Genomic DNA, 13,148 nt, shown 5'->3' on the forward strand with positions numbered 1-13,148 from the left:
CTGGAAAGATCCTAAACCACCTTCCCACAGCAGGTGGCTGAAGGACGTCATGTTCCATTTAAAACTAGAAAAGATTACATTCACCCTAAGGGGGAAAAAGCTGAGTTCAGTAAAACGTGGACCCCTTTTATATTCTATTTCACTACTGTTACTGGGATAACAAATTGGAATGACTCTTAGCGCTCTAGTGATCTGTAGGAATGCAAGAACGTGTGGATCACTTTGTGTAGCTGTATGTATGACTTCCTTTCTTTCCCTTTTCTCTGTGTACTTTTTTATTATCGTCAATGTTACTATTATTTCAATCAATTGTTGACAGTTGTAGCCTACTGGGATGGGACTAGGGGTGGGACTGGGTGGTAGGATGGATTGGGAGGAGGAGTGGGAGTGACCAGGGGGTTGGGGAAAGGGAGGGCGGTTTTATATTTTATATTTTGTATATTATATGTTGACCTTGTATTATGTATACCAGAACATTTTGAAAATTCAATAAAAAGATGTTTTAAAAAAAAAAGAAATGACTGAATACGATAGACAAGTGCCGAAATCAAAGTAATCCACATAATTGCATAGTCCGCTCCTGGAGCCCGTGGGATGCAGTCCCAGCACGAATGCTCGCCGTTCCAGGACGAAGGAAAGTGTTGGCATAGGGTCGGCTTCGTTGCGATTAGGCAGACTGGAGGTCAACCGGAGGAAGCAGCACTCAGTCCGGACGGCGGTAGAGAAGCCGCCGTCCAGACAGTTTCGATGACATATGTAGCCGTTTACTTATACGATAGCATTTCAGGCTAGAAAATAACCAAGTGCCAGCAACTCACCTCTATTAATGAAGCCTTTCCCCACAGTGGCTAAAGAGTGCACAGCAACGCCTGATTGCAAAAAAGAACCTGAAACCCCGTCTACCTAGGGATCACAGAGCTTCTCCACCCTAGCTCCCCAGTGGTGGAACGAACTCCCCGTCCCTCTCCGAACCTCCCTCTCACTACCCATCTTCCGCCGTGGCCTGAAGACTCATCTCTTCAGACTATACCTAGACTAACCACCACCACGCTGTATTTCACTCTTTTTTCAAAAAAAAAAAAAAAAAAACCCTTTTCCTGTCACTTGTTACATGTTGCCCCATCCCAACACCTCTTGGTAATTTGTATTTGTCCTAATACTCTAGCTTAATCTTCTGCCTAGTTTGGCTTTGCAGATGTTAGACCAGGATCATGTTCATTGTTCTCGGCTAGAAATAGCTGTACAAAATAAGTAATTGTACCTTACTGAACCCGTGTTCAGCAGTTGTCTACGATCATGAAAATGCACTTCTTGTACGTCGCTTTGGATAAAAGCGTCTGCCAAATGAATGTAATGTAATGCATGTATAGAAATTCAGTTCAAGCCGGGCTTGAACCTGTGACTCAAAGATTTGTTGACCGTGACGTTACCACTAAGCCAAGTGACTGGCAATTTTCTTGGGTAAAAAGATATGTCCATTTTACGTGTGTATGCGAAATTTTGATTGGCTGGTGTTGGTGAAGGTTTGGCAGGTGTACGTAAAATGACCAATGGGGAAACATTCTTTATAGGCTAGGAGCATTTCTGGCAGGAAAAAGAAGAAGAATAAGAAGAAAAAAGAGAGAATGCAAAATCCCCTTAGTTTGGTGCTTTACTGTGTGGACATGTGAAGTTGTTAATGAATTCTGTCTGTTGAAATGGAGTCGGAATGTACCGAAATTAATGTTTTTAAAGGCTGAGAGTCTGTGGCTGTTGCGGTTATCTCTGTGGGGAAACCTGAAAAGGGCCGAACTCTCGATGCTGTATAGGTATGGGGCATGCCGCTCTGCCAAGGCGTAACAATCGCTGTGAGGTTGCTTTCCGTAGAGGATTTTAGCTCCATGCTCCTGTAGGAATTTCTTAACAAAAAAATGATGGTGTTGAAGATGAAGATAACAACGGACAAAGTCAGGAGCTCCTTTATATAATTTAATAATACGACCGGTCGGGTACAAGTACAGTCTTCAAAGATATTATGTCTAATACATGGGTTTATATAGTTTTTAGAGACAAACAGCTGTTGATCTAGCCTATGAGATTCCTTCAGTCGTCATATGGAAAAACTTTTATAGTCAAGTGTATGTTAGGGAAACCATTCTAAAACTGAGCATGGGGGCTAATTACACACAAATAGAGGTCTATTAATCCCTTAATGCACTTGATTACTGTAGCTGGTGTCTTTACCCTCTTGTATACATTCCAACCGATACATTAAGAAAGGTGAAACAGTGTACAATTAGATACATTGGCTATTAAGTGCAAACATCCAGCACTCAGTGAACTATATTTATCATGTCATTACATTTTTATATAATCGCTTATATAATGCTTCATGTAAGTCAAATTTTTAACATGAGCCTTCACTCCCATATTACTTAAAATGCTGTAGCAGTGGCTAGCTATAAGTGCATACCGGTGTATGAGTTCTGTGTGCGTTGTGTTGATCGCCACAGTGGCTTTGTCCATATTTTTATACATTCTATGGGTATTACGCGCTGCTATTCTGGAAGGTTCCTAGCATCACAAATGAGCAGATATTTCACAAACGGTTTGCCCAAGACAATATATGACCACTCAGTCTCTAATGGGACATCTCTACGCATAAAACCAATGGTAAGGTTGTATATTTATTCCATATTTAGTCCCAGATATTAATAGTAGAATGACATGGTATAAATTTAGAAAAGTTTGTCTTTACTTTGTTATTCATTGAGCAGCGTTTTCACTACGGTATTGGCATATCTTAGGGCTATTGTTAGGTTTATCTTGTTGCTATGACGGAATACGATTTTTTAGTGATGAAAGAATAATTTTATGAATGCCCAGATTGACACTATTGTCCAGTGTGTCATGTATGGGGGGGTGTTGTTGCAGATGAGACTGCAGGGAGGGAGAGGGTGCTTGTTAAATGAACAAGCAGCGTGACAATGGTGGCACTGCAAAACTCCGTATTCGGCATAGTTGTCGTGTATCGTCTACTAATGAAACTAGAACATAGAGTTACTGATTTCAACTCTTAGTTTGGTTGCAATTAATGTCTGAGTTGAGAAATCTAGGCACGGCGACATGCCAACCACTAGGGGCATTTTGCGAGGTGGTTAAGTTGGTATGGAATGGTATTTGGATTAAATTTGCAGTCCATGACGGAGTATATGTTCCTACAATAATTTTTGGCTGAAGAACATTTACTTTTGTGATAGATCTCAGTTCTAGACAGCCATACCTGTCACTCATGCTGTTTCTCTTCCCTCTTCCAAATTCACACAAGGCGTAGCTGCAAGCAGGCCCTGAAAAAATCCCCGACCCCACCCACACACAAACACACACGCACAATTGCAGAGTGCAGTTCCTGACCCTTGATATAAAGCTATATTATGTTTTCTATGAGTATGATGCAGTTAATTTTAGGGCTGCCACTAACGACTATTTTTCTATCGATTAATCTATTTTACCGATTAGTCAATTAATCTAAACGATTAATTTTCCTCCCAAAAAAAATCACATTGACCATTTCAAGTTCATTTTATTTTGACAACAACAAACTATATGCCATTGTATAATGCAGCAAAATGTAAACAAAGGTTTACATATTAAAGTGCAAAAATATAGGTTTAAACTGGCAACTCCAACATGATAATAAAAAAATTTTTTAAAGAGGGCTTATTATTTGAGTCAGTAGTGCAACTCCAAAATAAATCCAAGTTTCTATTAAACCCCTTATCAAAGTAAAAAAGTTAGGTCTGCATATTAAAAAAGTGCAACATGTTCAGAGTGTAAGAGACAATGGTGCCCAGCTCAAAGTCCAACTCAAATATTGGAATCAAACGTCTGTTAGACATGTGTGTTGTAATGTAAGAATGCCAACATGTGCACATGTTCTGGATTTAGGCTAGCTCTTTTCTTGGAAACTTTTCACCAGTGTTGGGCAGTAGCGTCGCTACTAGTTACCCAATGCAGTGATAGATAGTGACTTAAAAGACGTTTATTTTAGTGAAAATCTTGGAGATTATTACTTTAACCAAATAATTAGTTGGCAGAAAGCATAATCAGCTTGCTATATTTGGTATCCAGTGGCCTATGCTAAAACAGTTTGCAACTTCGGCTACCAAGCCATTTGACTAGCTTGCTAACCCTATCCGGCAAATATTCAATTTTTCACATGTGTTTGACGGCTTGTCAGTCGTGTACATTCCGTAAATGTCTAGCCTACCTGGGCCATGCTTCACGCATGTGACAAAGCTACTATAATCGCGATTTTGGGATAAACACTGCAAAATTTTCAGTTTCATGAAGCGAATTAAGAGTCTTAGGTTTATTTACTGGATAACATACAACATACGATGAAATCGCACACACAGAATTTAATGAAATTAACCATCTTTGTAAGATTGGCATTTAGAAAGGAACATGTTTTTAGCATTTAAGAGACCGACAAGAGCATTTAAGACAGTGGTTCTCAGAATCGGTCCTGGGGGCTCCTTGCTTATATTGGGTTTTCTCCATTGGTTTTGATGATCTACAAGAAAAAAAGATAGCCTAATAATAATTAGAAATTCAATGTACGTTATTTTTGTCTTCATGCACCTGGTGGAAATCTTGCTGTACAGAGTGTGTTGTCATATTTACACGCCTGTAGATCAGTTATTAAAATACTTTGTAGATTTGTTAATCACCGCTGACAGTGTTAATTTTTATTCGGTAAAAAGTGATTTGCGAACGATCGGTCAGCTAGCGTCACCCAGCAAGTAAACACCACAAACGGCGATGGAGTAGTAGCAGTTAATGGCTCATTAACTGACTGTGGCGAAAACCTACGACGATAACTTGCTTGGTTAACAGCAGGTCTACCAGACAGTTATATGAAAATTAGCCTAGTCAAATCACCAGTAGTCTACACATCTCTGATTGATTGACCGTCAGTGCAGTCGATGTTCTTCCCCTGTAGTTCATATTGCTAATGCGTGAGCTAACCACGGATAGCTTACCTAGCTCACTGGCAAGCTGATATGCTAGCTAAGCATATTCGTTTTGCCGAGAAACATAAATTGAAGATAACTGAACATAATTGTATTATTAATGTCATACATATAACGTGATTACATGACACAGTACAGTCACAGATGGAAATTAAACTCCGTACACATTTGATCATATATTTTAAAACATAACGGCAGACAGTCAGCTAGCCTCAAGTTCGTTCTGCAATCGTTCGTTCAGGTTGATGGGCTTTTCCGCACCGGACTGTCAATCACATTGTAAAAATCACAAGACCGCTTAACTCTATGGTTTTGGCTCCAAATCGAGAACATGGCCGCGCCCGCCATTGAGCTTCAAAACGTGTTTTACAGACCCACGGAGAGGCAATGGGTGATGTCACAGTAGCTTTGTCCATATTTTTTATAGTCTCTGGTGGGAGCTTGCTTTGAACGAAGGACCAAGATGGCCGCGTCCTGACGAATGCATGACTGAAGGATTTCACGTACCTCTCATAGCTCTACCATTTGCCTGTCAAACAAAGAGTACCGTCATTCAATCGAATCAACCATACGGCACAAACCCACAACTGGACAATAGCCGGAGAACATTTTAGAACCTTTCTGGAGGCAGCTAACGCCAGCTAGCGACCGCTTTCCGTGACCCCCCCGAACGCCGTCGTCGATGCGGAGGGCGACTGGACGAAGACGCAGTGCCCCGAAGTTGATAGCCTCTTCCTGCAGCTGCGTTGTGGTAACGTTCATTATCATTTCTTTGTACATGTAAGCAAGCCGTGTGTGTTTTTCTCAGTTGCACGCCACACTGGGTGGTTATTACAGAGATTTTGATAACGAAGCTGCCCCTTTTGATAACGAAGCCTTTCCAATTAACTACTTTTAAGCGGTGTATTGATATTGCTTGGCTTGCTATCTCTCTGCCCAGCGTGCCGTGACATAACTCAACTTAACTAAAAGCATACATGAACAGTGTGGTTTTGAGTCCTGATTCAAAAGTTTCGAGGATTAGGCTACTTTTAAGATCGACAGGGAGTTTGTTTCAGAGATGCGCAGCATAGTGACCAAAGGTTACTTAACTGGGCACTACTAGCAGCCCACTCCCACTTGACCCGAGAGGCCTGGCAGGAGTGTACTACTTAAACATGTCTAATGTATTTGGTCCATCTATTGATTTATAAACTAGCAGCATTGCCTTATATTCAATTCTGTGGCTGATAGGAAGCCGGTGTAGTGACTTAAGAATCGGGGTGATTTGGTCTGACCTTTTGGTCCCTGTAAGAACTCTAGCAGCTGCATTTTTTTTTTGTTGCCATTTTTCTCCCATTTATCCCCAATTTAATCGTTATAGCAATTCCCCGTGTGGACCAGCCACAGTCCTGGTCGATGCACTATCCTCTGTCGGTCTGGGGAGGGTGTAGTCTGCCACATCCCTCCTCCGATACATGTGGAGTCGCCAGCCGCTTCTTTTCACCTGACAGTGAGGAGTTTAAGATTTGTTGAGCAGTTGTTCACATTATCATCCTGATTTTAGACATGTAGACAGTGCTTTATTGAATAAATTATTTATAGCTTCACAATCACAACTTGACTTCTCTGTCTTAAAACAACCTGGGGGAAGGAATTATTCTCAATAATTGCTGTAACTAAGTTGCATTAAATCTAGGCTAGAGCTTCAATGCATGCACAAAGACTGCAATGAACTGGATGCAGGTTTCAGCGCTGGTGACCTTTTCCGTGCATGCATTCAGTGGTTTGCTCAGCGTAACCACCTGTGGTTGAACCCAGAAAGGTATGTTATAATCCATAGCCAATGCTATGTGATGCTTTATGAAATGCAATGTGAAATGCTTTACTTGCATTTCACATTACCTGTGCACTTGTGGGCGATAACCCACAGACAGGAAGGGAAGGATGGGTAGCAGTAGGCAATGGCAGAAAAATGTACTTGTCAATGGGCCCTTTTGCTCCAGAGGGGCAAATGGGCTGGTGCTCCAGCACCATTAGGACCTTGTGGGTGCATTTGCCAGGCTGAGAGGAACAAAGGACTGGACCTTGCACAGTTTGCTTGTGTCCCTCTCCCATTGCAGCATGCAGTGCCCCCCGGCAACACAACTATTTTATGAAGGAAACTAAATTTTGGCACATTTTTCCCACGGCGCACAGGAACTGGCGCCGTGGGCTATGCGTGCAAATTGTGCTCACTCACTCACTCACGGACAACCTTTGAGGGAGGTTTGGTGGGACGCATGCGCAGGTGGTACGGCACAACATTTTTAAGCACAGCTTTATCGCCTAACGTTAATTTAGCTAACCCTAACATGTTCGCGTTTCGCTTACTTTAGCTAACCTAGTTAGCGCATAACCTAGTTAGTGTCTTGTCATTTGCGTTTCTTATGTCCTCTGTATGTGTTATAACTACGCTGATTGTGATAGTTACATAGGTAATGATAATCTTCAGTAAATATGGGGGGCTAAGCTGTGAGGAGTGACTTTATTTGTGTGTCGATTGGGATGAAGCTGATGCTTTTAGATGCTGTTACGGATATCAATCTTACATCGGCTTATATTGCACATATTTTTGCAACATTTAGCAAAATGCTGTTAGTTCTTCTTTGACAATGAGGAGAAATGGTAAATCAGTGCTCTCATTTGATAAATACTGACAACAGGTCAAATTACATTTCATCAGTTATCACAAGTCAGCATGTAAAATTTAGCCTAATGGAAAGTTAATGAGGCCAAATAGTTTAATATCCGTGGAATACTGCAGAAGTTGGTGAGCAATATTTTCCCTATATATTTGCATAGCTGTGACCAGCAGCCAGTTAGCCTATTCACTCTGTTAGTGTGTCCACATGCAATGTGGAGGCGCGGTTGCAATCCGATGCTAGAATCTTGACATCTTACGAGTCCAATCTCACTTTGTTGCAGTTGCAGTCAAATACCATACAAAATTGCTACGAGCGTCCACAAACTCCTGTTGAAACCCGAAGACGAACTTGCTTTCACCTTCTGTGATGACACCAGGCTACAGAATGACTTTATATCCCACCTACAAAGTCCAGAAAGAATTGCTTTGTATATTTCTTTCAAATGTGCAGTACTAAATGATTGTTCTAACTTCTCATTCTTTAAAAAATGTAGTTACTTACAGACTAGTAATAAAACTATTCATCATGTTGGGGATAATCTCTGTTATTTAACTGTAGGATATGAGAAGAATGGATTGTGGTGCATCAGGACACTTTAGCCGCGTTTCCACCAAAATTACCCGGAACTTTCAGTCCCAGGAACTACTTTACCAGGAACTAAAAGGTTCCTTCAGCCAATGGTTGTCTGCGTTTCCACCGGGGTCTAAAGTCCCGCGAAGATTAGGCAATTTAGCCCACTGACGTATGAAAAAGCGACGTTGTCGTCAGTCCATCTGTCATATGATTTCTTCTGTAACCCCATACTACCACCGTAGTAGCCTACATTATTTTCTAATAACCGGGACAGCCCGGAGGGGTTTATTTCACTTTTCACATATACAACGGGTTACCAACAATGACTATATATGGTTACTTTTGTATTTATTGATTTTCATATATCCTCTCAAACACATTCATTATGTTTTTATGCGAACATTCGCTTTCATGTCTTGACATCCGAAGCGACAGAATGCATTCACATTTATATGTATAACTGGCAACAACAGCAGAAAACATGCACACGTTGTAAACAATTTGCTGTTTGATTACTTTCTCGTCGTCAATTCCATATAGGCTAATGGCAAAATGACAAGAATAGAACGAAAACTCGGACTTGCATGAAAATGTAAATTAGTAGTGGTACAGCCACCGTTTGCTTTCCTTCGAAGTTACTGCTAGCCGAGCAGCGAAGGGTGCCCTCCAGATGCGAACCATGCACCATAAATTAGTCCATAGTCTTCCTGGTCTTTTCGTGGAATTGAAAAATGGCAGTAAAATTGAGTAAAATTACGGCAGTCTGAAAAAGCTAAAGGGAAGATTACTAGAATTAACCTGTTATTTTACCCGGACAAAAAGTGCGGAAGGTGATTTCCAGTTTGCTTGTACTGTATCACCAATGTTAATTACGCAGAACTACCGCATACCTCACATAACTGTATCAAACGTTTTGAGTCAATTACAACGGGCTAACAAAGAAAATCCGGAAGAAAATATTCAGCAACCGAATTAATCCGTTTGAATGTTTTGGTAGCCTACGCAATATGCTGTCCCAGCACGAATGCTTAGAATTTTATAAAACGAATACTAAAGCAAGAAAAGAACAGAAGAGCACACGTTATAATTCCAAGACGTTGGCAAGCTATAACCAAAACTAGGCTACTGCGCCGCATAACATACAAGTTTGATTTGAAGTTATTATGAAAATAAATTGGTTTGCCGCTGCATATTTTCAAACATGGCGGGTAATGGCGGAAAATAAATACAACACAAATGCTGCGAGTACTCGACCAATCAGAAATGTTCAGCGCTGCAAGCTCCACCCAAAAGGTTCCTGTACTTTCGGAAAGTACTACCCCCCGAGCAGGAACATTTTGGGGGGTAAAAAAAGCCCCCAGAACTAAATTTAGACCCTAGTTCCTGCGGTGGAAACGCACTGAGTTCCTCAAAAGGTTCCTAGTTCCGGGGTATAGTTCCTGCGGTGGAAACACGGCTTTAGAAATGAGGAGAGAGCGAAATGAGGGAATGATGCTTTCTTACTGTCAGTGGATGCATTTTGTGAAATTGTATTAATGACTTTCTTTCACTTCTATGATGACCACAGGCTACAGAATTAATTTAAAACATGCCTTCAAATTATCCACGTTTATTACATACACATAATGTCATTTAAGTTTCAGTTGGAACAAACATGTTCATTGCATACATGTAACAGGATTTATAATACAGGATAATGTACATGTATTGGTACCACACATTTTTGTTTTGTTTTGTTTTTTTAAAGACATGTATACATATTTCTTAAAAGTATTATTCTAGACGATATATGGGTCTAGCAGTGTTCCATAACTTATAAACTGTGTTGACTTGTGACTTCTCACAGCTTCCATCTCTTTCACAGGCTATCCAAATGCACACAAATAACCAACAACAGCCATGGCCCTGAGCTAATGTTCATTTCAGTCTGTCAGGTCTACTCAAAATGAAATTATACCCGCCCTTCTCTCTACAGCTACTTCAATGAAAACCAATACCCTGATGAGGCAAAGAGAGAGGAAATTGCCAATGCCTGCAATGCTGTCATACAAAAACCAGGTGAGACTAATGTGATTTCAAAATTTTAGTCTTGTAAAATAATGTCTATAAATATTTTTCTCTCCTTTTGTTGTATATCAGTATTCTCTACTTCAGCCTTTATATCCCACCTACAAAGTCCAGAAAGAATTGTATTGTATATTTCTGTTAAATGTACAGGACTAAATGAAAGTTGTAACTTTAAAGAATGTGTTGACTTACTGATTAGCAATGAGACAGGTCATCATGGGGCCGAGAACCATTCTTTAACTGCAAAATATGAGAAGAATGCATTGTGATGTGATGCTTATAGACGCTACTTGAAATGACGAGAAGGTGAAATCAGAGAAACTATGCTTTCTTACTATCAGTGAATGTTTTTTCTGAAATCTAGTTATTGAGTAGCATGCACACATCCAACTGCTTGAGATGGTTAAAAGTCCATGAAACTGAAATCTGTGAATTCTTTGCAGATGTGTTGTTTTAATACTTTTTTGAATTCACGAACGGCCAAGAAATATTTTTTAATGAGTCTTGCAAAAAATAAATAAATAAATTTTAAAAACTTATAAAACCCTGTCCCAAAATTGGCTTGCTTTCCCTTTTTGCCAATTGCCAGGTTTTCAGTGCGCAAGGTTAACTGGGTGTTAGTTACATAATAAAAACTTATGTCCATTGAAATCTTTTCTGCATGTAATATGTAAATAATGCTCCTGCCACTTTTGTGCAAGTAAGGCGAGCTAAGTTGAAAATGCCTAAGCATTGCCCCTTCTTTGGATGCAGAGGAAGCAAAACACTTTTTTTCACAAAAATGAGACCTACAAGAAATGGGTTTTATTTCTGGAGCGCACAAGCATTGCAATTTTAGAATAACCAGTACACTAAGTATTTGCAGTGTCCATTATCACCTGGAACTTGTTGCAGAATGCGATGGATTGGTAAGTAGGCATGCCGTCAGCTAGCGACAATTAAATGACTTTTTTTTTTTTTTTTTTGGTGTAATGTCCAGAGTTTGTGACTGCTATAGGGTGTAATGTTAGTGTACAGTAGCTTGCGGTTACAACATGATCACAATGATGTTCTGGTTTAACTATACGATGGTAATGCCAATTTTATGTTGATTTCTTTTGTTTTGTCTGGTAGTGTAAGGTCACTGCTCTAACCGGCTAGGTAACCAGAAAATGTGAATCACAAAAGTATTCAACCCCCCCCCCCCCCCCCCTCTGTTTCAAAGGGGATAGACTACCCCAGGGGCAAAAAGATTCTCAGAATTTATGCATGATGCCCAGACCTTATCTTGAGGCTGATATGATGGATGTGGAGCAATATTTATGGTCAGATGTTGCTAATTCTGAGGTAGTATCCATTTTGTCCCCCAAACCTTATTGGGGTACAGTCACTGGCTCCTTTATTAGGTACATATATCTATAGTAGGACCTCCTTACACCTCCAGGACAGCCTGAATTCTAAGTGGCATGGATTCAGCAAGGTGCTGGAAATATTCCTTGGGGATTTTGGTCCATACTGACTCGATAGCATCACACAGTTCTTGCAAATTTTTTCAGCCACACATTAGCTGCGGTTACATGCACACTTTTTTTCATTCTGATTGAAATCATTCCAATTGAAGATTTCAGGTTGACTGTTTACATGGGATGTGATCTAATACGGTCTGGTGTTTACATGCACCGTTCATACATTTACACGCATTGAATCGGAACAGCTGTGTGACATGCGCAAAAGTGATGAATACATCACGTTAGGGGTGGGCAATATGGCAACAATATCATATCACGATTTTTCAGGCATAATCATGATCCACGATATGATCACAATTATTTTTCACGTTGGTATTTAAGGCTATTTCGCAAGTGAATGAACAGTGCAATCAAACTAATATCCCTATTGAAGAAAAAATTGCCTTTCAAGGGAACAAAGCCTAAAAGAAAAAAAAATAACAGAACCATTTGGGCCAAAGTACCAGATTTTAATCAAGTGCAATTCTGCAAAGTATTAACATTCAACAAATCTTTCTCTTGAGGTGATTAAAAAGGTTTGTCGTGTTGCCATCCGATGTGCGAACATTTTCTTTGCAAACTTTGCAGTAACGGTGTTTTGCGCTGTGTTGGTTTTGGAAAACCCAATCCAGTTCCATATCACGGACGTCAAAAACTCCTCCATAGTGTCAGCCATCCAGACCCATGGCGAACCTGTACTAACTATATAGCTAGCTAGCTAGCTAGAGTGAGAGCACCCATTATCGACCACCCGGGGGGGGGGGGGGAGGGTGCGGCGTGTTTCGACCACCTTAACCGGTAGTGTATTTACTTCATATTTATTAGAGATAACTGGACATCGTTACCTAAGTAAGTCCTGTAACAAAAAATACACACAAACTTTCTAAATGTAAAAAACCAACTTCATACATATACATGTAGTTATATTAATACAGTCTTATTTACAGTATCAACTTTCAGACAAGCAACACGCTCGGAATTATCTCATCACAACCCGTTAAAAGCAATGGCGCAGACGTTGCTTAATAATTTCAAACTGCTTTCCTAACGGCTATATTGCGTCCTGTGACTTGGCTTACAACTGTGAATATGTACGGATTCCTAGACATGCTGTTAGCCACCACCCTTTCTCATATTAATCTCAAATACAGAAGATAGGACACTTCTACAGTATGCTAGCAAATTTATGTCAAGTTCCATTCATTTATATGGGGTGGTCGATACACGTCCCCTTAGCAACCAAAAGAGTTTGCTGGACCTCCTCTGACTTATTTTCCAGCACAGAAAAAAATTGTGAAAGTACTGAAAAAATAGATTTTAGGTTTGGCTGAGAAAACAAC

At 40.2% G+C, this 13,148-nt stretch overlaps 1 protein-coding gene across 2 annotated transcripts in view; it reads left to right on the forward strand.

Moving 5' to 3' along the window:
• hmbox1b (homeobox containing 1 b) overlaps positions 1 to 13,148 on the forward strand; it is a 194,803-nt gene that overhangs the window by 86,176 nt on the left and 95,479 nt on the right. For both annotated transcript variants that reach the window (XM_035421490.1, XM_035421491.1), the window contains exon 6: positions 10,230 to 10,312. In XM_035421490.1, the coding sequence (XP_035277381.1) occupies positions 10,230 to 10,312 (83 nt within the window). The remainder of the gene's footprint in view (positions 1 to 10,229; positions 10,313 to 13,148) is intronic.

This window comes from Anguilla anguilla, chromosome 6 (assembly GCF_013347855.1).
Source record: "Anguilla anguilla isolate fAngAng1 chromosome 6, fAngAng1.pri, whole genome shotgun sequence".
NCBI lineage: Eukaryota > Metazoa > Chordata > Actinopteri > Anguilliformes > Anguillidae > Anguilla > Anguilla anguilla.